Below are 23,764 nucleotides of genomic sequence, written 5' to 3' on the forward strand. Positions count from 1 at the left end.
GGATGGTCCATCTGCAGAGCCACACTGCTGTTAGGGGCTGACGTGTGCGCCCCCAAAACTTGCAGGCTGAAGTTCCAACCCCAGGTCTCAGAATGTGACTGGAGTTGGAGATGGGGCCTTTAAAGAGGCAATTAAGGTGAAATGAAGTCATAGAGATAGACCCAAAGCCAGTAGGACTGGTGTGCTTATCAGAAGAGATTAGGGTACAGGTCCAGGGGAAAGACCCCGTGAAGGCACAAGAAGACAGCCGTTGAATAGACACCTTGATCTCAGGATTCCAGCCTCCAGAATCATGGGAAATAAGTTTCTGTTGTTTAAGCCGCTCAGGCTGTGGTAATTTGTTATGACTGCCCTAGCAAACTAATAATGCCACCTGCCCAAATTCAGTGTGCACACACCTCCTGATGTGGAAATTTCACTCCCAGTTATAAGCCTGGGAAAAGTCTCACAGGTCCTTAATGGGACATGTATGAAGATAATCATTCACTGAAGCACGATTTGTGTTGGTGGAAAGCAATCTCTGTATTGGTCAAGGACAGATAAAGTGTGTAGGTTTGTCACAGAGCACCACGAAGCAGTCAGACCCACTAAATTTATATGTAACATCACCACGTGGATGGATCTTCAAAACCAAGAGCTGAGTGAAAAATGACTGTTTTATAATTAGAAATATGTGCATGCAAAATGATAAAATACTTTGTATGAATGTATGCAAAAAGACACATGTTAAACACATTTGAATGGTTGCCTACAAGGGGGCAGGAGCATGGGAGTTAGGTACAGGGATAATAAGAGATTTTTTAAAAAATAAGCGTTGCTAGAGTCAGCAATCAGAGCTCTGGGAGAATGAGGTGGGCTGTATTTCCTCTGGGAGATCTTGTCCTGGGTGTGCCCAGCCCTGCAGCTGACATTATAAGGCTGAGAAGGCAGGACTTTGGGGAGCTTCAAAGCCCCACATGCTGCCAGAGTGTCTGAGCCTCCAGGGCTGATCTGGTGGGTGAGGAAGGGGAGAACTGAAGCAGGAGTCTGGAGTGGGATTGGTCAGGGAGAGCTCTGAAAACCATAGGGACCATGGATTGGGGAGAGCAGACAGATGAGGACCCCAGAGGAGAAGCGGGTGTGTGGGAGCTGGCTCTGGCCACTGAGCCACTGGGGACTCTCGCCTCTCCAGATTCAGACCATCTGACTAGTAGTTTCCTGGCCAAGACTCTTTCCCACACAAGGCATGTACTCAGCTGAAGGGCTCTCACGAGGACGAGAGACATAACTGCAGGGAGACAGAGGTGCCCCCAAGGCAAGTCCTTCCCAGAAATAGCCTGTTCTGGCCACAGAGCCCAGAGTGTGAGCCTGGGGAAGTGAAGCTGGAGGCGGGTGGAGGTGGGAGGAGTGAAGGTGACCAGGACCACCATTGCCCTGGGGCTTATTCCAGGCACATTTTCTGAGGCCCCAGGGATCAGAGCAAGGGGCGGGGCAAGGAACATGGGGCCAAAATTAGAATGAACTTTCTCACAGAGCTGTCCAGCAGAGGTTGGAAAGGCAGTGAGCTCTCCACCACGGAGGTGTGCAAGCAGAGATGAGATGTGTTGGATGGAACCTTGGAACGTACTATTCCCATCTCACAGACAGTGTCTTGTCCTGAATACTGGTGTCCGAGGGGACATTTGTCTGTCTCCTGGAGTGCCTCCTGTTGTGTCCATCCCACAGGGTGAGCCAGACGCCAGTTGCAGGAAACAGCCTGTGCCAGCTCCCGTTTGAAGAGTAAATATTAGTCTTTTCAAGAGCTGCCTGTTCTCTGTCACTTGGCACCGAGGACACTGAGCTGGGCAAGGCGGGGACAGGAGGGGGGCTCTTCTTCCGCAGGCCCAGTTGGAATCTATGGGCCTGGGTCATTGCTGGAATGGGGTGCTCCGGGAAACTAGCCTCACAATGTCCAGCCGGTCATCTTCTCCCCATTGCTCAGCCAGCAGTGAGTCCTTGAGCTAGGGGAGTTCAGACAGCCTGAGGTCACAAGCCCTCCAGTTCTCCACAGATACTGTCCAGGCTGCTTTGGCAGAGACAGGGGCTGGATGTTTTGACCTGGACCTCAACTACTCTGTGAACCCCAGCTCTGACGTATATAGTTTAAAATCTTCTGATTATCAGGAAAGGCGGATGACCTGCTCCTGCTCCATCACCAGCCCCTTGGGGAGGCCTCCTCTGACCACCCCAACTAACAGGGCACCCCCTCACTCGGGCCCTCATCCTGCTGCTTTTTTTTTCAGTAGTTTTTCTCACTTATCATTTGACCCTCCATCACTAGAGGGTCAGCTCCAGGAGGGCAGGGGCTCTGCTATGTTCACCACTGTATCCTCAGATTTAAAAGTGTGCACACGGCAACTATTTGCTAAATGAAAACAGTGGCAGCAACACTTAGAAAACATTTCACACTGATGAGGGTGGCGATTCCTAAAAGATCTAAAAATCAACCTTCCATATGGCCCTGCAATCCCCCCACTGGAATAACTCAAATAACTCGATGAAAAAGATATCTGCACACGTATGTTTATTGCATCATTGTTCACAGTGGCAACAACATGGAACCAACTGTGCTGCCCATCAAAGCAGGACTGAATTTTTAAAAAATGGTACATCTACACAAGGGAATATTATGCAGCCATAAAGAAGGACAAAAATCATGACTTTCACAGCAACCTGGATGAACTTAGGGTCTATAATACTGAGTGATGTATCACAGAAACAAAGAACTGAGTATTACATGTTCTCACTCATAAGTGGACCTTGAACAATTATCGTAATAGTAAAAGAAAAGAATTGGTAGTAGTGCAAAACTGTGGGGGTGGGGCAGGAGGAAGCCAGGATTGGCAGTAGTGGGAATCTGCTGGGGGAAGGAGGGGCACACGTCATCAACAAGGGTACCTGCATAATGAACATTTGTATACCTAATCCTGAATTGTATCCCACATCTTTAAAATAAAAAGAAAAGGGGGGGGGGGGAAGCATTTCACAGACATAACTCTCATCCCCTTGCCTCTGAAATTACATCTCTCTGAAGCCACTCCACCATTATGAACTGGGAAGGTGAAGGTGGGGGATCCCGTCTCTGGAAGGAGGAAGGTAGGCTGGAGGGAAAGGGAGGAAAGCCCACCTACAGCTGGTGAAGGGTGAAATGAAGGGGAAGAATATGTCTGATGTGTCCTGTTCTCATTATCTGGGATGAAATCTTCAGGGAAAAAACTGAAAGCTGAAAATAGAAGAGGTGTGTGTCCACTCTGCATTAGGAAAGCAGCCTCCTTCCCCCTCTGCCTCAAGCAACCTGTGCCCCTCATGTAGACCTGGCTAAAAATGGTGAAGCTGCAGGTTTAATGGCAAGAAAATCCAAGTAAGTGCCACCAAGCCATCCTTAGCTCCCAGAAGTCTGGAAGGGGTCCAGAAGTTCTTGTGTACTCCCCAGGGCATGAGGAAGGTGACTGAGTGGGGACCAGTGGATCTGTCACAGTACTGCCATAGTGAATGGTGAGGCAAGTCTGCCATAGAGGCCATGGTAAGGGTGGCTCACATCCAAGGCTGGGTGGAGGCATGGCTGAGGTTAGAGGGGTCAGAGTGAGCCACAGTGGGGTTAGGCCAGCTAGGAGACACCCTGGGGCCTCAGCCAGTAGAGCAGGCTAGAAGTAGCCCAGTTACAGACTTATGTAGCAGTGAACATCTATGAAAACTCTAGTGCAGAGGGTCTAGTGCACCAGGACCTTTGTGTGAGGCTCCTCTTCTCTGTCCCAGGAGGCCACCTGTATTGGAATAATCTGATGACTCCTCACCTCATTGAACCACATATCTAGCACTTCCTGCCCAAGAGTTCCTCTGACTACATGGTATGGGATACCTGCAGGGCCCTACTGACACCCGTGCCTGCCAAACATGGAAGTGTGAGGAGGATGACATGGGCAAACCTTGAGCAACAGACGATGGGACCAGTGGTTCCTGCTTCCCTTTTCTGTCCCTCAGAAAGACAATTTTGAGGCATGTTATGTCAGCTCCTCAAAGGATCCCAGTAAAATTGAATCCCCATTGCCCCAGCAGTGGTCAACTCAATGACTCACTTTCATGTTGGATTTCCTTGCTCACCTGTTTCACTCTTCCCTGTTTCCTGGTCATAGACCCTTGTCTCAGACCCTGCTTTCTGGGGACTTGGGCTACAATGCCAAGGCCCTGTGCTAGAAATTATCTATTGGCACTCAGTCTTTCCTCTGTCCCCCTTCATATTCCCCTGTGTTGCTGGGGCTGGAAGGCTCAAGATTCTTTTCCGAGATTCCCTTGCTGTTAGGGACCTGATGCAACTTAGGCTCTGCCAGATGGAAGTGGCGCTGAGAGAGTGGGAAGGCCGAGGGAGGTGGAGGCATGCTTCCTGCAGCATGGTGGCTAATGGGCGGGATCTGACAGACATGACTTTTTTGCAGCAGCAGGACAGAGTTTCTTCCACTTTCTTGTCACCAGCTTAATGAATGTACACCCAGGATGTTGGCGATAATGTTCTGCAAGGAGGTAGCTGTGATGGTGTGACCACAAAGGACAGAGGTGTACCCAAATATCCAATCCTCCAAGGCTTCCTACGTTTAATTCCCTACATTACGTTTAATTCCCTTTCTGCACAAAACACCTAGAGTGTTTTCTGTTTCCTGCACTGATCCATGACTGATTTGACTCCCTCCCCTCCACCATATACTACACCACTGGGCTCAGGTGGAGGGAAACTGAAAGATCACACACTTATCCAGAGGCATCCAAAAAAAGACTGAGAGTCAGACTGTTAGTTGCCTACACAACAACTGCCCCTCATTCTTCCTCAGTAGATCAATCTCTCTTATAGAAGCCTGGCTACTCCTGTAGCTGAGATTCAGCTATGTAATCTAATCCTGGTCTGAGGAGTGTGCAGAAGGTAGGTCCTGGGATGGATTATCTTCCCAGATAGAAGGAGGCACATAGGAGAAATTCTCCTTCCTGCCAGTGAGAACATGATACTTGGGGCAGTGACAGCCATCTTGCAATCATGAGGGAATAAATCTGAGGATGAAAGTCAACAGCCTGAGAATGGCAGAGTGGACAGATAGAAAACATTTAGGTCTATGATGACATTGTTGAGCTGCTGTATCAGCCTTTGCACTGCCCACTTCTAGTAGGCATCACCCTAGCAGGATCCTTTCCCTCTGAGCCACATAGAGGTCAGTCTAGAGCTCTCCAAAATTTCTTCCATGCTGACATCCTGGGACTCAGGGATGCTCTGAGACCCTTGGGAGCTGGGCTGGGACTAGGGTAAGGCAAGCAATGTAAATTGCCTCAGATGTAAAATAATTTAAGAGGGTACCAAAAAAACTCAGTAATCAAGATAATATTTTAATGTAATATTTAAAAAAAATCAAAATTAATGCAAAAAATTATACAGTGAACAAATATCAAGATTTTAAACAAAGACCGAATTGGTGTCACTAACTAGGTCTGCTCTTCATATGTTTCCACACAGGGAATACCTAATGGTCTCACCTATGACAATTCACAAATTTTATACACACACACACACACACACACAACACAACACACACAACACACACATACACATATACATATATTTGAGTCAGAGTCACTGTTGTCCAGGCTGGAGTGCAGTGGCACACTCTTGGCCACTGCAGCCTCCACCTCCTGGGCTTATGCAATCCTTTCACCTTAGCCTCCCAGGTGGCTGGACCTACAGGCGTGTGCCACCACTCCCAGCTAATTTTTTGATTTATTGTAAAGATGAGGTCTTGCCAAGTTGCCCAGGCTGATCTTGATCCCCTGGGCTTAGGCAATCCTCTAGCCTCTGCCTCCCAAAGTGCTAGGATTACAAGCGTGAGCCACTGCGCCTGTCCTAAATATATACTTTAAATTAGAGACGGGTCTCACTATGTTGCCCAGGTCTTGAACTTCTGGCCTCAAATAATTCTCCCACCTCAGCCTCCCAAAGTGCTGGGGTTATAGGTGTGAGCCACCACCCCAAGTCAACAATCCATGTAATGGAGGAGATAGGGTTCTGGGGTTTGGAGAACTAGGCTCAATGCCAGGCTCTATCAGTGACTTTACTAGCTATCCCAGCGAGTCCCTTTCCTTCTTTGGACTTTGGTAACCTCGTCTGTCCTGCATAGAGGCTGGGGTACTGCCAGGATGACCTTCTGATCTGTCCTCCTCATCCCCATGGCCTTCTGAAGTTGCTGTCCTTCTTCCTGAAAAACTGTGTCTCCAGGGCCATTGACTCCTGGCTATTAATATCTCGGCCATCCCTGGCCTGATCAGGGTGTTTAATGACTGCCAGCTGTGGTTCTGGCCCCCCCCCTCCCCCGGGAGAGATAAGAGCAGTTCCTGTTCCCACATTGGGAAAGGCTGGGTCACTGCTCATTAAAACGGGACCTGGGCAAGTGGTGGGAATGGAGGGACTGATTCTGACTCCTCACCCTACCCCTGTCCAGCTCACCAGGTGAGAGTACCTGGGGATATGTATGCCCAGCACACCCCTCCCCTACAGGGGCTGCTCTGGTCTCCCTACTGGCTGCTGGGCCCTGTCACTCTCCGTCCTGATTCCAACATCCTTGGGGTTCTCCTCAGATGTCGCACAGACATTATTACCTTCAGCATGTCCCACACCAGGTCATCATCTCCCCAGCTCTTCCCCCTAACCCGGATGATGGCCTGGCAGCTTCTCCCAGGTCTGCCTCTTGGACCTTTCTCAGCAACCAGAGTAGCCTGCCCAAGACTCACCCTCATCCTCTTGGCCTCACTTAGGAAGCCTCCACTGTGTTCCTGCTGGAAAGGGCCCTGACACACACCTGGATGTAGGTGTTCTTGTCACCCATCATGTTCCCTTGGGGTCCAGAGACCCCTACTTAGTCCTCAGAGACCACCTCAATGTTGCCTCACCTGAGAAGCTGTCTCTTACCCATTCTTCAGAATGGCCGCCCCCCCCCCCCCCCACTCTGGGGGCAGCCTGTGCCCTGGAGTGGCAGAAATTGCCCACATGGTGGCCTCTCCTTGTCTTCTCTGATGGTACCCACATGAGTGACCTGGGCTTTGCCCTCAGTACCAGGGTCCAGCCTGAGCAACCAGAAGCCAGGCTCTACTTGGGTCACAGCTGGGTCTGAGGCAGGGTTTGTGTGCAGCAGAGGTCAGAGGTCTGGGTCTTGAATCCAGTCCTTGGCTCTCCTTAATTCCAGGCTATCCCTGGGAACCAGTCCTGTGGCCTCACCACCTCCTCCCTCTTGTATGTCACTCTGCATGGAGTTCAGGAGAGGGGCCTATCCTCTGTGTCACTTGGCCTCCTGGCGAGGGGCCTGTACCTGGGTGTTTGGGCCCTAAGGTCAACCTTAGTGAAGACCTTGAAGCATCCACCCGGTGGCGATAGAGATGAGTTGGCCTGGGCTGATTTGCCCAAGGAGGCAGGAGAGGGATCTGGGAGCTGGAAGAGACAGAGACCAGGAGAAATCCGGCGTGGTAGCGCGCACCTGTAGTTCCAGCTTCTTGGAAGGCTGAGGCAGAAGGATCGCCGGAGCCCAGCAGGTCAAGGCTCCGGTGGCCGGGAGTGTGCCACTGCACTCCAGTCTGGGCGACAGAGTGAGACTCCAACTCAAAAAAAAAAAAAAAAAAAAAGCAATCCTGTTTGTGGTTACCGTCACTCCATGGCTGTTCCCAGCCTGGGATGTTCCCGGCTTCTGGCATCTCTGAATGCCCGTCCCTGAACTTTTCCCCTCCTGCCACCTCTCTGGTCAGAGCTCCACCTATGTTCTCCCTTTTTTTGTCCACATCCTGAGCCTCTCTGCTTTATTCACTTCCCACCCTCTTGGCTGATAGCTGCTCCTCTACCTGGGGTTGTCTTCTTTACTCTGAAGCCATGACACCCTACTGGGGGTGGGGGGAATTTCAGGCTCTGTGGAGGGTGGAGCAGGTGCAGCTTGATGTGGGGGCCCCTGCTGGCCCTCACAAAGCTCAGATATTCTGAAGGGTCTTAGATCAGGAAGGCAGGGTGTTGCCCCTTCTGCAAACACTCTGCTTTTATGCATCTGTTGGCTCCGCCCACTTCTGTTTCTCTTCTGTCTCCTTCCCTCTTCTCCCAACCTGAGCTCATCTCTCAAAGAGTCTGCAAGTTCTCTGATCTTGTTCTCTGCATAGCCTCCATCCTCTGCATATTCCTCAGGGCCCCCCAGATAGCTTGGGGCTCCCCCTCCAGATGCTGTCCTCCCCCTGAGCCCCAAGTACAAAGCAGGTGGCAGAGGGCTCTGGGTAGCCCCCTCCTCATTAACCACCAGGGCCTTAGCCTGGAGCTGAGCTAAGCCATCTAGCACCTTCCCCTATTGTGAACGTGGAGAAATTGATGGTCAGAGAGGGACAGGGATCTGCTCATGATCACTGAGAAAGTCTGAAGACTTTTAATTGGGATTAAAAGACTAAGACTGGGTCTTCTGGACTCTGCTGAGGGGTATGGGAGGGACAAGACCTCTAGAACCAATTCAGGGAGGCACAGAGTAGGGAGAGGAGGAAGGAAACCAGAGTAAGTTAGTGGCATGCCCAGCTGGATAAGGGGAGCTTGGACAGACTGCCTGTTCCGTATCTCATCCCTTTTGCCTTGGAGTGTTAGGGATGTGAAGTGCTCAGGGAAGAATGTAACATTTCAGTGCCCCAATACTCCAGCCCAGCTCTCCACCACTAGCACCTTGCTGGCGGTCACCACTGTTGGTCTGGGTGGAAGGGAGGAGAGTGCTGAAAATGCTCTTTCCAGCAGACCTGGGAGTGCAGAGGTCAAAGCTAGGTGTGCTGCCTCCTTCTGGGTCCCACAGCTGCCCATACCCAAGGCAGAGCATGGAGTGTGAATCTAGGTGGGAGGTGGGGAAAGTGCACCATTCCTGCATATACTGAACAACTGATCAAAGAGTATTTTCCCAGGAATTCCCCGGCCCCAGGTTCACAGTCATTCTGATCCTGGCTTGATCACTGCTGACTCTGGCCCCCTGAGGGTGCTGGGTTGGAGCTGTCATGTGATGATAGGTCCTGGGATGGTACAGAGTAGAACAAGGCTTTGATGGGGCCCTTCAGGCAGATCCAGGCCTTTGCCAGCCCATTCTTACTTTACCAGCTTGGCATTCCTCTCCTGCCCCTCCAGCAAGTTTGTGGGAGTTGGAACCTGAGGAGATCAGCTTGAGCAAGAGCTTTGGAGACAACTCTTGCGGATGGACATCATCTGTTTTGCCACACCATTTCTGTGTCTACAGCTTCCTATTAGTCGTATTGTCTCTGCTCACTCACTTGTGTTGGTGACATTTGTGCTGTCTTCTACCTCCTCTAGGCTGAGCCCTGTTTGCTCCTTATCTGCAGGGATGACTGTGAAGAACTCACACTTAATCATTTCTGAGACCATGGGCAGCTCTGTCAGCTGTTTTGTATTGATCCGAGACTGGAATGGTCTCCTCTTGGCTGGATCTAGGGAGTGGGAGCACACAACGGGCTCCTGGTCTAACTTTATCACTTTCAGAAGAGACAAGATATCACTAAAAAAGATGGGAGTGGAAGGCCCTCAGAACTGTGTGCTTCTCACATGGAAATACTACGCGATTCCTATGGAAAGCTAGAGGGGTGGTGGCATCTGGTGTCAGCAATATTTTGGATCATTCCTCCTTGGAGTAGGGGGAGATTGCTACAAGTTGGAAGCTGATCCCCATTTTAGGTCTTATAAGAACATCAACCAACATGGGAACCGAGCCAATCCAAGCCAACATTTATTATTGCACAAGCCTGTTATAGTCTTGAGGGGATCTTCTGACGGAGGTGTGGATAGAAAGCTGCGTGGCCACTAGGGTGAAAGGCAGACAGAGGATGCCACAACCACCAGGCTGTTATCCACAGGCTGAAGGATTCCTCAGCCACACTCCACGGAGGCTGGGGTGGGAATGGGGATTCAGGAACAATGGCAATAACAATGCCAGTGGACACACAAATAACTAAGAGGATCCAGCTGGTTGCAACATATAAAGGTGATTCCTAAGAGTCTGTGACTTCACTTTCTTATCAGCCAGATCTGAGTTCAAGTCCTGTGTGACAGGGTGAGGTACCTGCTCTCTGTGAGACTGAATGTCCTGATCTGTGAAATGGGGACAGTAATTCCCACCTTTCTGGGTTGATCTCAGGATTAAGGGGCCCATGGGTGCACATCTCTGAGCCTGGCTACAACAGTTGGCACACAGGTGGGCAACCAAGGAGGGCATCTCTTGATTCCTGTTGGATCCACAGTCCAGAGGGATGGGAATAGCTGGTGTGACTGATCCCACTTGACCGATGAAGCCACCAAGACTTGGCGAGCAGGTAAGCTTAGTCTGAGACCTCAGCATTCGCTGATGACTGTCTCCTCCCTTCCCAGAGGCCCCAGAGTAATTCAGTCCTTGGGTTGCCTTGTTCCAGCCACCTGACTCCGAGAGTACTCCACTTCAGTGGGGAGCACAAAAATAGCTGTGCTTCCCACTTCAAAACTTCCAGAAGGGTAACTTTCTAAGAGGAGGGCACAGGGAGCAGTACGTCTTCAGAGAAATGTCTGAATGGCAATGCTTACCCCAAAGGAACTTGCCAGCCACGCTGGAATTTCAGGCACTGCCGAGGTGAGGTGGTGGTGTCCTCCGGGGCAGGACTTTCTGCCCTCAGAGCACCCCAGCCTTGAGGATGAGCCGTTGCTTTCCTTGGAGTGGGCAGAAGAGCTACCAGAAGGCGGAGTCGGGATGAAAGTGTGCAGATTTTTTTGCCCTCGGTTAGCGGAGGACGCCTTTGGGGAAAGTCTGATGACCGAGTTCCACCCCACAGCTCCAGGGGCGGCGCTCCCCCTCTCCTACTTGCTAGAGACGCTCCGGACAGGTTCTCCAGGGGTGTCCAGTCTAGTGACTGGGGGCCAGGGCAGCCTCCGAGCCCAGGGCTGGGGCTGGCCGCGCCCGGGCAGGTCTCTGTCCCCGGCGCCGGCCGGGGTGGGTGGGAGCGGGCGGGAGGGTCGCTTTGGGCCCCGGGCTCCTGGCGGTCAGACCAGGGAGACCTCGGCTTGGAAGCTGGAGGAGCGGCGCGCGCCGGGGCTGACGCGGGTCAGCATGGACACCTGCGTGCTGCAGGTGGCGCCGTTGCTGCCTCCCGACGGGTGCTGGTATTTGGGGTTCCAGCCCAGGATGCCCTGCAGGTGCCAGCGCCGCCACTTCCGCCGCAGCTCCGCCTGCACCTAGGAGAGGGGAGGGCGGTCAGGCCCGCGGCCGGGGGTGGAGCCTCCTCCGTGGCGGATGGGGCTGCCCTCCGTTAGTCAGTCACATCCCCTGGGAAGTCTAGATGGAGCGACCCAGACGCTGCTTCGGGAGGTGCCGAGTTGGGACCTAGGTTGGGGCCAGCGCCAAATCCAGGCCTTGGAGTGGAAGGAGGTGAGAGGAGGTAGAGAGGACCCGCGAAGCCCAGAGAGGGAGAGGGATGCTGCCTAGGGCTGGCTGCACCCCAGTTCTTCCCACCCCGGCCCTCCAGCTCACTGAGCTCGTCTAAGTGGAGTTTCGTGCATGGTGACCAGGACCCCACAGCAAACTCAGCCTCCATTCGTGGCCCCCGCCCCCTCCACTCACTCTGCACACAGCCATTTAACTAGGTGGTTCTCAAACTCTGATGTGCACGGGGATCCCCTGGGAGTGGGAGGGGCTTGTTTTAAGCCAGCAGGTCGAGGTGGTCCCAGAGATCTGCATTTTTAACAAGGTCCTGGGTGACGTCAATGCTACCAGTGTGAGGACTGTACTTGGAGTAGCAAAGTTTAGCCTGTCCTTGCTTTGCACATATCCCATCAGTCCCATCAATGTTTCTGGGCTCTGGTTCTGGGAGTTCTGTTCCTTGGCCCCCAGAGTCTGAAAGGGGCTTACCTCGCCATTGAGAAAACAGTAGAGGATGGCCACCACAAAACCCTGGGGAGGAAGGGGACAGGAGAGATGAGGCAGACAGACCCCTGGAGCCCCCAGCCCTGCCCCACCCCCTAAGTTCCCCTGGTTAAGGAAAGGGCTAAGCACAAAGTAGGTACTTAACCAATCAATACTTATTACAATGAAAATATTGGAGTCCAGTAGCAAGGGGCCAAGCCCCAGGTTGGATTCCCTTAAAGTCCAGAGAAGAATACAGCCTTAAGTCAACAGACCATACCTGGAAAGACCCCAAGATGAGCTCAAAGACCAGTCTCACTTCAGCCTTAAAATTGTCAGGGAAGAAGGCGAACATGATGTAGTGTACTCCAAACAGGGGGATCAGCAGGAGTGTGGACTTGGTCAGCCTCCTGGAGACAGGGGAGGGACAGACTGTAGCTGTGTGTGTCCACATGGGTGGATATGATAGTGCCTGGCATGGGGGTAGCTGGGGGCACAGAAGATGGGGACAATGACCAGGATGTATGAGAATGAATTGTTAGCTTCCCTGAAGATTATGCCCATGTCTGTCCCTCTTCCATATCTGCAGTGCCTCTGTCCTCAAGCCCTGGGCCATCCTGGCCCAGTGGGAAGCAGAAAAGAGAAAGGAACCCCCGTACTCTCACCCTTCTGTGGGAGAGGGGCTAAAGGAGAGGCCAGTGAGGATAGGCTGTTCTAGCGTATTTCGGCTAATAGGGAGATGTTCTCAGGGGACAAGAGATCCTGGTTCCCCCTCATGGTCTGTTTTCCCAATCTGTGTAATTAGATAAGTGTATGCTCAACACAGTCAAAGTATAGAAGTAGGAGCCTCCTGTAAACTTGGAAGTGGTCTGGGTGTCATAAAGCGCAATGCATTCCCTACTGGGAATGAGGACATCTTGGAAGAAAGTATTTCTAGCTGGAGTGCTGACCACATATGCCCAAGGCCACTTGGAAGTGCGATGGGTTCCCAAGCTTGTGCCTGATCACCAGGGACCACCCAGGGTCAGTCAGAACAGCCCTTTGTCTTGGGTTTTTCTGCTGTATTAACTTCTCCAGGGACTGCCATCTCCTCTGGGATTGCATCCGTCTCCCCCTACCCCACACCAAAGCACACACTCCAGGCATGCTCTGAAGGACCTGCTCCTCCTTCACTGGCCTTGTGTGCTCAGTAGAATCAGCCTTCACTCAAAATGTTTGCCCTTCTCCCACGGCACAGGGTTCATCTTGGTTCAGGCCTTTCAAGTCACCCAACCTCATAACTGGTCCAGGCAGTGTGAATCCATGGTGCCCTGACTGGGAGAGGTCTGGGGAAGGGGCAGTTTGGGTTCATCTCTGCCTCTATTTCTCCTGCCTTGGCTGTCATTCCAGGGAGGTCTAGCCCAGGACCCGAGATTCCACAGCAAGCTGGGGGTAGAGGAGGTGGCTTTGCCCCTCCCACTCCTTCCTGGGCCTGGTTTCCAGCCATACTAAGATCCTGAGCAGTGCCCACCCTTCCTTGGCTGCAAACTTATCCCACGCGCCCGAGGCTAACAGATGGAAGCTTTCTTTAAATTGAAGGTTTATGGGGAGGTGGAGAGTGGGAGCTGACAGCCTCTCCTTGATTAGCTCCATCTCCAACTCCCCCCACCCCTTCTGCCCGCTGACAGCTGTTTCCTTTCCAGCTCACCCACAGGGACCTGGCTCTGACCCTGGCCAGCTGTCTTGCCTCAGTCCAAGTACTTTCAAGTCATTGTTCCTTGAGGGAAATAAGGTCCCATTAGCAAAGAAGAGGGTGAGGGTGCACAGGCTCAAGGTGCAGCATCTGGGCAGACTATAGACCCCCCACAAGGACTTTCCTTCTCAAACAGGAAGGGAAGTGTCGCCTACACACCGAGCAGGAGAGAATGCTGTCACACCAGGAATGTGAGTCTTAGTCTCATCAGAGAGAATCACAGCCTTCCAGAATAGAATCCTAAATCCAGCAGCTCGTGACCTTCTGGAACTACAGCACAGACTCCCCAAAGATAAGCTAGGCCAACAAGAACATTCTAGAATCCCAGGGCTGGAAGGCTCCTGAGGGACATCCCAGGTCTGTCTTGTTTGAATAGCATGAACATTCAGTCTTCTCTTCCCATCTGTGGGCATACAGACCCTGCTCGCCTTCCCACGGTCTCCCTTTTCACATTGTCACGTTTCTTTAGCTCTGTCTTTGAGCCTTATTGCTCCATGAAAATCTGTCCTTTCTCCCATCCTCCCAAGCACAGGGAACAGTCCTCAAACCTTTCCAAGCACTGTACCATGGACACTGTGCCCCCTTCTTCCTGCCCATGGCAATGTGCTCCCAAACTCTTGCGGAGAAGGGAGTGTGTGTCAGTTTCCTCTCTGTAAAAGGACAGTTTTACAGGGGCCTGTGTGGATGAAATGAGATGATACATGGAAACCGCTAAGCTGTGCCTGGCATGTAAACCGCAGATGTCATCATTATTATTGGGGGATACTAGTCCTGAACATGGCTATCTCATTGGTAGACTGGAAGCCCCTCAGGGCATTCAGCCACTGTGCATTTATTGCGCCCCTTTTCTGTACCAGGCACAAATTTGGGAGCAGGTGCATATCTGGGCAATATTCTAGCAGACATGGGGCTCAGAGGGCAACCTGGTGAGGGCATGGCAGGGGCAGGGAACACTGGTGGGCTGAGCCAGGCCATAGTGGAAGTGGGCAAGAGCAATGTGGCTTTTGTTGACTCTGGATATTTGGGGTAGGGGGGAAGCAAAGAAGATGTGGGGTGATTTGAGGACTGAGATGGAGGTACTTGGCGGGGGGTCCAGACCACTGGGCCCACACTTACGAATATGGACTGCTGTCACTCTTCCTGATATCTGGGGGCCGCAGTTTCTGAACCAGGATTCGGATGATGCAAATAAACAGGACGAAGTTCACCTATTAGGTTGGGGTCCGAGGTTGGGTGGTCAGAGAGGGGAGGCTGGGGCATCCAGCCCCCTGAGCTGTTGGCCTGTCTTCTTACCCAGGGTCTTGCTGCCCCTCTGTCTTACCTCTCCCCTAGCTCTTGCCCTTTGGGCAGGTCATCCAGGAACCCTACTTCCCATTCTCCCATTCCATTCACTCTGGAGAAAGAACGGGTGGGATAGGGATGGGGATGGTCCTGGGCACTGGGAAGCCTACATTTCAGATCTGACTCAGGCACTAATTTGCTGTGTGACCTGAGGTAAGTTGCCTGCCCAATCCAGGCCTCAGTTTACCCAGTTTTAAGTGGCAGGAGGAGGTCTTACCAAGATAGAGGTGAGGATGGGGGCCTTTATAATCCACCACAAGGGAGAGTCGATGGTGTCCCAGCATCTGAGCAATGAGAGAATTGCATTCAGCCAGAGAGAGAGAGAGAGAGAGAGAGACAGACAGACAGACAGACAGCAGCCCCCCCTACCCCCCAGAGTTGTTCTGAGTTCTGTCTCTGAATCCTTTAGGAACCACAGACCCAGAGTCTTCTCTCCAGGACTGCCTCCAACCTCCCCCTTTGGATCAAGTGCTATAGTTTGTCCACTTGCCAAGGCTAAGTGGCATCATCCTCCCACCCAGGGAATCTGTCCCAAGTGATGGCAGCTGGGGGAGGAGGTGGGGCGATGGCTCACCCAAAATCCTCAAAATGGATCCTGACGATGGTCCACACTGTGGTGAATGTGCTGGGTACCCCTGTAAGGGGAGAGCAAGAGAAGAGAGGGGACAGAAGGCAGGGGCAGAGGGCATGAGGGAGAGATTTAGGAGAAAGAACCAGAGAGAGTGAGGGAGAGAGAAAGGGGTGACTTTCAGGGCTGCCGTCTATAGTTGCACAGGTTGTTCATTGTGCAAAAATGTTCACTGAGGGAGCAAAGCTGCATGCCTGAGGGGCTGTGTCCACCTAGAGGTATAGTCTTTTTCTAATTGTGAGAGAGGCATCATAAAGATTAGCAGTAGCCCCGTGTGTTTCAGAGGCTGAAGGGGAAATGAAAGGATGTTTACAGAATCTGTCCCACAGATCAGCCCTGGTTGCAGCTGTAACCTGAGGGTATCTGCTCTAGGCTCTGATGTTTACAGGACTTTTTTCACCCCTTGCAGGCAGGACTGGCAGCTTAGCAAGACCTAGGACTGCAGGCTGGGTTGATACCCTCCCCCTAGTGAGCTCTTCAGGGCTTGCCCCCTTTATGCCCAGCCTGGCAGCCCTCCCTGGTACCATACCCCAGCCGATGAGTATGTACCCCCAGAAGTACTTCCGCTCGGAGAAGAAGGAGACGGCCAGTAGGGTGTACAGGTAGAGGCCCTCAACCAGCAGCCAGAAGAAGTTGGCCATGACACAGTACTGGAACAAGACCACAGCTGCCTTACAGCCCACCTGTAAGTGGAGGAGCAAAGAGGGGCTCATGGATCTGCCAGGAATTCTTGACTGCCCACACCCCTCTCTGGGGGGACAAGCAGTTGCAGTACAGCCAACTTAAACTCTGTTATTTTGCTGTATCCCCTTAAAAATGATTCATTGGTTTTTCCATTATCCCTGATTTTAGATCATCTGATGCTTTAGAATAAGATAGTGATTTTAATTATCCATCCCTCAATCCATCCTCTGTTCATCTTCCCATCTGTATATCTACCCACCCATCTTCTCTTCCACTCGCCTATTTATCCATTTATTTGTCCTCCCACCCACTAGACATCCACTACCAACTCATCCATTTATCCATTTCAGCCAATGCCTTTATCCATCCTTATACTCATCTTCCCATCTATCATCCATCCCCCCATTCACCAATGTCTCCATGCATCTACCAAACTGCACATCCATCATCTATGCACCCATCAATCCACTCGTACAACCATCCATCTATCTACCCACCTACCCCACTGCCCACTGTCTGTACAATCTTCCTTACTGTATCCATCTATCTTCCTGTCTACTTAGCCATCCACACATCTGTTTACTCCACCATCCACCAACCTGCCCATCCACTTACCCCCCTGCCCCACCTACTCATTCACCTTACTCCAATTAGGACTGAAAGTAGTTGGAAAAAGTAGGAAAGAGGATTCTTGCTTGAGTTTGCAAAAGTCTGGTAAGTGTCTGGGCTGTGGACTATGGAGTGGGGCCCCCATGGAAGTGAGGAGAGACTGGGATTGAGAAGAGAGTAGAGGAGGGGGAATCAGAAATGAAGAAAAGGTGAGGGGTGGCTGTTCCTCCTGGGGGTCAGAGGAGCGAATGGAAGAATGGATTCCTCAGGCAGACAAGGACAAGGGAAGAGGCAGAGAGATCCCTCAAAGGGGCAATTACAGGACTTTGGGTGGCTCATCTGGCATGATTGGAAGGTCTTCTGGGTCCTCTGTCCCCTCCCAGAAACTGACTCCCATTTCAGATCAAGCCTAGATGCCTGTAAGCCAGGGCTTAAGGTCGCCCTCCTCCAGGAAGCCTTCTAGCTTCCACTTCTCCCTGTACCCAAAACACCGGTTCCTACCCTTCCTTCCTGGACCCTTGGCTTTGAGACATCCTCAGAGAGAAGATTCCTCTCCCCTCATCCTGATCATGGTTAAAAAGTCCTTCCTCAAGTGCCACTTAAGTCCCTACAGCTACAGGTGTGTGCCCCTCTCTCCTCTCTTTGACAGGACAGTTATCTGTACTTTCTCCTTGCCTTAGAAAAGTGTCACAGATCTGCCATGGAATCGGAAGCCAGTCTCCATGGTTATCCTTAACAAGTGCGCCACAGGCTGTGGGCTGCTCTCCCTTGAGGAGCTCTGGGAATGGCCAAGGCGAGTCCCCTGGCTTTTCTCTCCTCTTTGTTGAGATGTCCAAGATTCCCCTATTATGGGTTCAGTTTTTGGGAATAAGATACTGCTGACCCCTGATATAATGCACTGCCTCTAGGGTCACCCGTAAAGCAATGAATCACTGACCACAGAAATTGGGTGGGCGCTCAAGGGCGCCCAGTAAGGGTCCCTAGCTCAGACCCCCTAGTGACTGGTGATGGATTCCTTAGATGGTCCCTTAATCCTCTTTCCTAGGAAGGCCCAGAACTGCCTTGATAACAGGAGCAGAACAGAAGAGGAGGGTGGCATGAGTTTAGACCTGCTCCAGCTGGCAAGGAGAAGGTAGGGACTAGGAAGGGTGGCATGGTGTGCACAGCTATGCAGAGGGCAGAGTTGAAAGGAAACTTGGAAGTCACTGCACAGATGGGGAAACCGAGGCAAGAAGTTTCCCAAGGTCACATAGGAAGTTAGCAAAAGAGGTGGGACAAGGGCTCTGGGCTGTGGCCATAAAGGTCCCATTTCCCATCTACATTTTCATGGGTAGGGTTAGGTCTGTAAGCTCCCAGATGGCTGAGCAACATCTGTTGCTGGGAGGGGAATGGGGTTTGAGGAGCTGCCAGGCGGCATTGGGTGGGGGTTTGGCCATCTTTGGATTGAAAGAGGAGAAAGTGAGAGAGAAGGAGGGGAAAGCGGGAGACGGGAGAGGGAGAAGCAGGGGGTGAAGAAGAGATTCAGGGGATTAAAGATGAAGGCAAGACTTGGGGAAGCAGGCCCAGGTGGGGTCCTCACCGAGCCCTCGGAGCAGTGGTCCAACTCCCTGCTGTCAAAGAGGGCCAAGTCTTTGATGAAGACAGCGGCAGCCCTCAGGATGAAGGATATGAAGAGGTGCATGTGGATGTAGTTCCGCGTGCAGTGGAGCTTCCTGTGTGGGGCGGGCAGATCTGGGAGGCCGAAGGGGCCTTGTACCCCCACCCCAGCCAACGCTGTCCTGTGCTCTGAGCAAGGGGAGAGGGGAGCATGTGGCTTTCAGAGTCTAGGCTCCTCCTTGAAGCCGGGTCCTATCTTGAACCACAGACTCCGCCCCCAGATACTCCATTCTCTTATGCAGTGGGGCCTCCAAGTGCCTTAGCCTAGAGTGTGACTCTGCCCTAGAAGCCTCATTTCAGGGTGCAAACCAACCCTCTGGGACCCTAAACCTAGGTGCAGGAGCATTCTGTGGGAGTCTGGGCTGCAACAGATGGAATTGGCCCTTGGCCACCTGCCATCTCCAGGGAAGGCTGGTCTGGCAGGAGGTGGGGACCATGTGCTGCTGGGGATAGGGGTGACAGTGGAGGGGTCAGGGCATGCCTGGGCCAGGCTGGGTTTGACTGTGGGAGTGACACTTGCCAGGTCTGCTTTGTTGCCTGTTACTTGGGCTGGGTCTCACCTGAAGAGGCTCAGGATTGTCGTGGCGACCAGAAGGGTGGCGAGGGACAGGCTGTAGCCAATGGTGTAGCCTGTCTTCACAGAACTGTAGAACATTGTCTGCTGCTGCTAGAGAAAGGGGGTTGAGAATCTTGGGGGTGTGGGTGGCTCATCTAAAGGATATTGGCAGGGTCAGGGTGCCCTATACACCCTGCCTACCTATCCCTGCCTTGGCCGATGAGGACGCCAAGGCCTGGGGCTCCCAAGAGCTGCTGAATGTTGTCTTTCAACCCCACTGAAAGCACCCACACCCCAATTTTCATAAACAGGGCAGGAGTGCATCTCAGGGAGGGGATGGGGGCTGATTCCCTCCCTCTCTTTGCTTCTCCATGAGGGAAAAGTCAGTGAGGGAGAGAGAAGACCTTAAATATCCCATTCGTTCTTTCTTCAGATATGTGTCTGGCACCCTTCTGGGCACAGCCCTAGGGGCCGAGATTGCTTGCCCTTCAGACTCCCACATGAGGCCCTCTCTCTGTGTGACAAGGGGAGGCACACAGTGAATGCAGAATGGTAAAGAAGACACCATGGCTAATGTCCCATTGCAGGCTCTCAGGGGCTGGGATCAGCAGGGTGAGGGCAGCCTGGCTTTCTTGGGGGAGGTGGGACAAAGCTGGGCTCTGAGGGCTTCTTTCTTGGCCCTCTCCATGGACACAGGTGCAGAGTGACAGTCACTGGGCAGGCCCTTCCTTCCTCTCCATCTCCCACACCCTGCCTGAGTAGAGGCAAGTGGTTAAGAGGGATTTAGGGGAATTAGGGCCTGAGGTGCTGACAGGCTTCAAAGCCTCTGAGGAAATTGCTGCTCTCTTTGGGGAAGTTAAAGCCCTGCCTGAGAAGGGTGCCTGAGGATGGGACAGATGTCATCACAGACAGACAGATCCACATACACATGTGTTTGCACTCCTAAGCAGTGAGGAGCTTCTAGCTGGGGGCTCCAGTTAGACTCCAGCCCCTCATCAATATCCTCACCTAGCTGCCCAAATGCTTATAGAGACCACCTATTATTTACCTGTTCCGGGGCAGATCCCTGTCCTAGGGCTGGGGACAACAGGCCCCTTTCCTGTCTCTGTTCCTGACTGGCTACTGGGTATCTGAAGCTGGTTCCTTTCAGGATCTGCACCTCTGTTTCCCCATTGGATGTGATGGGGTGATGGTGTCTGCCTGCCCTGCCACTTCAGGGTAGGATTGAGATTCCCATGAGGCAGTGGGGTGGCCCAGCCTGGGGGTGCTGCTTTGGGGACCCCCTCCTGTGTATCATCTTCATGAAAGCCTCCTCCACACCCTGTCCGGGGGAGGCAGGAGATGAACCCCCAGAAAGACAGGCCTGGAGGAGGCTTGAGGGGAGCAGACAGACCCCAGGAATTCTGGCTCCCACATGGCAACCCCACCCCTTGGTGAGAGAGGTGAAAGGAGCCTTGGTAGGCCCAGGTGCTCCGAAGGCGGGGTGGAGGTGCACTGAGGCCCACCTCATCCAAACTTGATGCCTTGTCATCCAAGCCACAGGCCATGGGGTAGGGGCCAGGCTCCAGGTGTGTCCAGCCTTCATCCGTGCAGTTGCGGCTCACGTTGTGGCCTGGGTGGAGGGCAGGGGCAGGGAGGAGAGAGGCTGAGGCAGGAGCGGGGCTGGTCCCCGGAGTGGGCCATGGGGACCTGGCTGTCTCTGTGCTTGGCACAGGGCAGAGAACTCAGCTCTACTCTCACCAACCTCTGGTGCTGCAGGCTTCAGCTGCCACAACCCAGACACCCAGGCACCATGGGGATACCTATGGCAGGGAGCAGCCCCTTCAGGGCTGCCAGGGGACCATCCTGCACCGAGGACAGACTCAGAGCAGACAATCCTGGGTTCAGCCTTACCCTTTGTCATGGTCTGAACCTGCTCCCAGGTGCCCCCAGATTTCCCCAGGTGCAATAAAAACTCTTATCCTTGACTCAGCATGGATCCTTGCCACAGAGTGATCCCTGACCCTTGCCACAAGCTGAAGGCTGATCCTTGTCACAGGGCTACAGCTGGGGTAGAGGCCCATGCCTGCCCAAGTCCTCCTCAGTCAACCTGCATGGGCCTGTGTGGCTGGGTTTCCTCCCCCCCGCCCCCCCGGTGGGGCTCAGATGTGCTGCAGAGAGGAACCAAAGGGGTGGGAGTGAGGTTGGAGGATACCTGATGAGGGCTCCGATCTGAGACCCTCATAAAGGAAGAAGCAGGGAGTTCCTAGCAGGGGACACTGCCCAGACAGAGGCGTGTGATAGGGGAGCCAGGCAGTACAGCATTTTGCACGGGAGCTTCAGGTTGAAAGAAGCTACAGGAAGTGCTCCAGGGCAGCTGTGCTCTCCACTGCTTTGGAGGCTCAAGGCTGCAGCAAAGGGACAGGACCACAAAGGGCGCATGTGAGGGAGGGCCACACCAAGGCTCCCCACTCGCCTGCCCTGGGGAGGTGTCCTCTCCCTGCGAGGGAAGGAAGGGTTTGAATAGACAATGGGGGAGCCAGAGAAGAATACCCCTCCCCAGCCCAGTGCTCGTCCGTCACCAGCACCGTCCCCACCACTGTCACCATCAGCATCATTGCCATCATTAGTTTCATCACAGTGACAGCTCTGAGAACTTTTCACATGTCAGTGCTGTGCAGAGCACTTCAAACACATCCAGCTTAATCTCCTCAATCATCCAGTGAGGAAGGTAACTCTATTTCATAGCTGAGAAGCAGAGGCCACACAGAGAGGACAGGGCAGAGCTGGTCTGGTCTCCAGAGTCTTCCCAGCTTGGCCCTCACCTGCTCTGAGGTGACCTGAGGACTTGTTTTGGTGTCTAGGTGCCGAGCTGCAGGAGGGGCCAAGCTGGCCTGTGAGCTCAGAGATGGTCACTGTGCACGTGTGTTTATTTCTAAACTTTGCAGCATGCCCTGAATATACCAGGTGACTCCATGGTCACTATTTCTGTAAATCCTCCTGGCAACCCTTGGAAAGAGGCTTTATCATCTTACTTTATGGATAAGGAACTGAGGGACAGTTGAGAGTGGGGGAGGGACAGCGAGGAAAGAGCACCCCTGGGCTGGGTCTCTTTCACCCAGAGAAGGGCAGAAAGGACTTTGTGGAGGAAGGGGCATGGAGCCGGGCCAGTTTCCTGCCTGGACAGCCCTCTTTCTGTGCACTCTGCTGCAAGAGGCTCCCAAAATTGGAGAAGTGTCTTCAGCTGCTCTGCACAGCCTCTGAGCTTCCCACCATTGCAGCCAGAGGTGGACCCAACCTGGGGCCTTCAGCCCAGCCCCTCAACAAACTGCAGCTCCTGCCTCAGCCCAGTTCTAGGGAGTTGTCCGTGGGCCCTGAGGCAATGGCTCTCACCCAGGATCTGATTTTTGGGGGGATATCCCCCACCAGGCTTGGACAGGTAGGAAAGAGGGATAGGGCCAAAATCAACCAGTCTGGAAGCAGGGACACTAGAGCTTTGGGGTCTGTAGTGGCCAGAGATACTAGGACTTGATGAGGCCAGGTCCAATGACAAAGTGAATACCTGGCATCATGAATGATGCTAGCAAACCTGGGGAACTCAGCAGCACCTACACAGCAGTTCCACAGGCCTTCTGTGTGTGTGTGCGTGTGTGTGCGTGCGTGTGTGTGTGTGTGTGTGTGTGTGTGTGTGTGTGTGTACAGTGGTGGTGGGGGATAAACAATGTGTTAAGCTGGAGATCAGGAGTTTTCATCAGTTCCACTAAAAGATGGGGATCTTAAAGCTAAGAGAAGCTAAGTGACTTGCCCATGGTCACACAACAAGAAAGTAGCAGGCCTGAGATGCAGACCATGGTCAGCCTGACTCCAGACCTTTCTGGGCTCCCAGCAGTGGCAGAAGGGGCATCCTGTCCACTGGAGCCCCGGTGCCCTAGATGGCAGTGGGATTGGGAGAGTGGGTCATCTTCAGGGCTAGGGAGCCTCTTTAAAGAGCCTGGAACTGTGGCCCAGGCCTCAAAGGGACCTGCTCTCAAGGAGATCACAGTCACCATGAACCCAGAGACGCAGCCAAGAGTTTCTTTCCAGTCTGGGCCTGGGAGCCTGTGTCTGTAGAGGGGGATAAGGAGGGTGGGAGGGAGGTGGAAAGGAACTTTACCCCTGTGCTGGAGGAACGCCCCACATTCTCCCAGTCTCCTCCCATTCACCAAGTCCCCAAAAGCAGTCCTGGCTCCCGCTCATCCCTAAGGGCTTCCCATCACCTGAAAAGCACCACTCAGTGCCCAGAGCCAGAAAATGGGGCCATTTCCTCCCCACTCTCCTCTCTCCTCCCCGCACCAGGCACTAATCCTGTCCCGGCCTCTTCTTTCCCAGAACCACCACACCTCATCTACTCTTAGATAGGAGCTTCCTCACGGATCTCCTTACTTGCTTATTATTCCCCGTCCCTAGCCATCTCCCCACCCTGAGATAGCTGGAAGGCTCGACCTAATACTCAGAACTGATCGTGCCACTCTCCTGCTCAAATCCCTTCCATGGTGCCCCATCCCAATATCCTTTTTTTTTTTGAGTCAGAATCTCACTGTCACCCAGGTTGGAGTGTAGTGGCATAATCCCAGTTCACCATGGCCTCGACCTCCTGGGCTGAGGTGATCCTTCCA

At 52.9% G+C, this 23,764-nt stretch overlaps 1 protein-coding gene across 2 annotated transcripts in view; it reads right to left on the reverse strand.

Moving 5' to 3' along the window:
- Positions 1 to 9,762: 9,762 nt before the first annotated feature.
- VIPR1 (vasoactive intestinal peptide receptor 1) overlaps positions 9,763 to 23,764 on the reverse strand; it is a 35,266-nt gene continuing 21,264 nt past the window's right edge. Inside the window, exons 4-13 of one of the 2 annotated variants that reach the window (XM_008068548.2) lie at positions 20,636 to 20,742; positions 19,135 to 19,238; positions 18,498 to 18,630; positions 16,155 to 16,308; positions 15,572 to 15,632; positions 15,215 to 15,281; positions 14,773 to 14,864; positions 12,205 to 12,334; positions 11,931 to 11,972; positions 9,763 to 11,257 (exon numbers count right to left, since the gene is read on the reverse strand). In XM_008068548.2, coding sequence (XP_008066739.1) covers positions 11,066 to 11,257; positions 11,931 to 11,972; positions 12,205 to 12,334; positions 14,773 to 14,864; positions 15,215 to 15,281; positions 15,572 to 15,632; positions 16,155 to 16,308; positions 18,498 to 18,630; positions 19,135 to 19,238; positions 20,636 to 20,742 — 1,082 coding nt within the window. In that variant the 3' untranslated portion in view covers positions 9,763 to 11,065. The remainder of the gene's footprint in view (positions 11,258 to 11,930; positions 11,973 to 12,204; positions 12,335 to 14,772; positions 14,865 to 15,214; positions 15,282 to 15,571; positions 15,633 to 16,154; positions 16,309 to 18,497; positions 18,631 to 19,134; positions 19,239 to 20,635; positions 20,743 to 23,764) is intronic. The other variant, XM_021717824.1, reaches the window with a different exon arrangement.

Source organism: Carlito syrichta, unplaced genomic scaffold, assembly GCF_000164805.1.
Source record: "Carlito syrichta isolate Samal-C Ts95f unplaced genomic scaffold, Tarsius_syrichta-2.0.1 Scaffold311198, whole genome shotgun sequence".
NCBI lineage: Eukaryota > Metazoa > Chordata > Mammalia > Primates > Tarsiidae > Carlito > Carlito syrichta.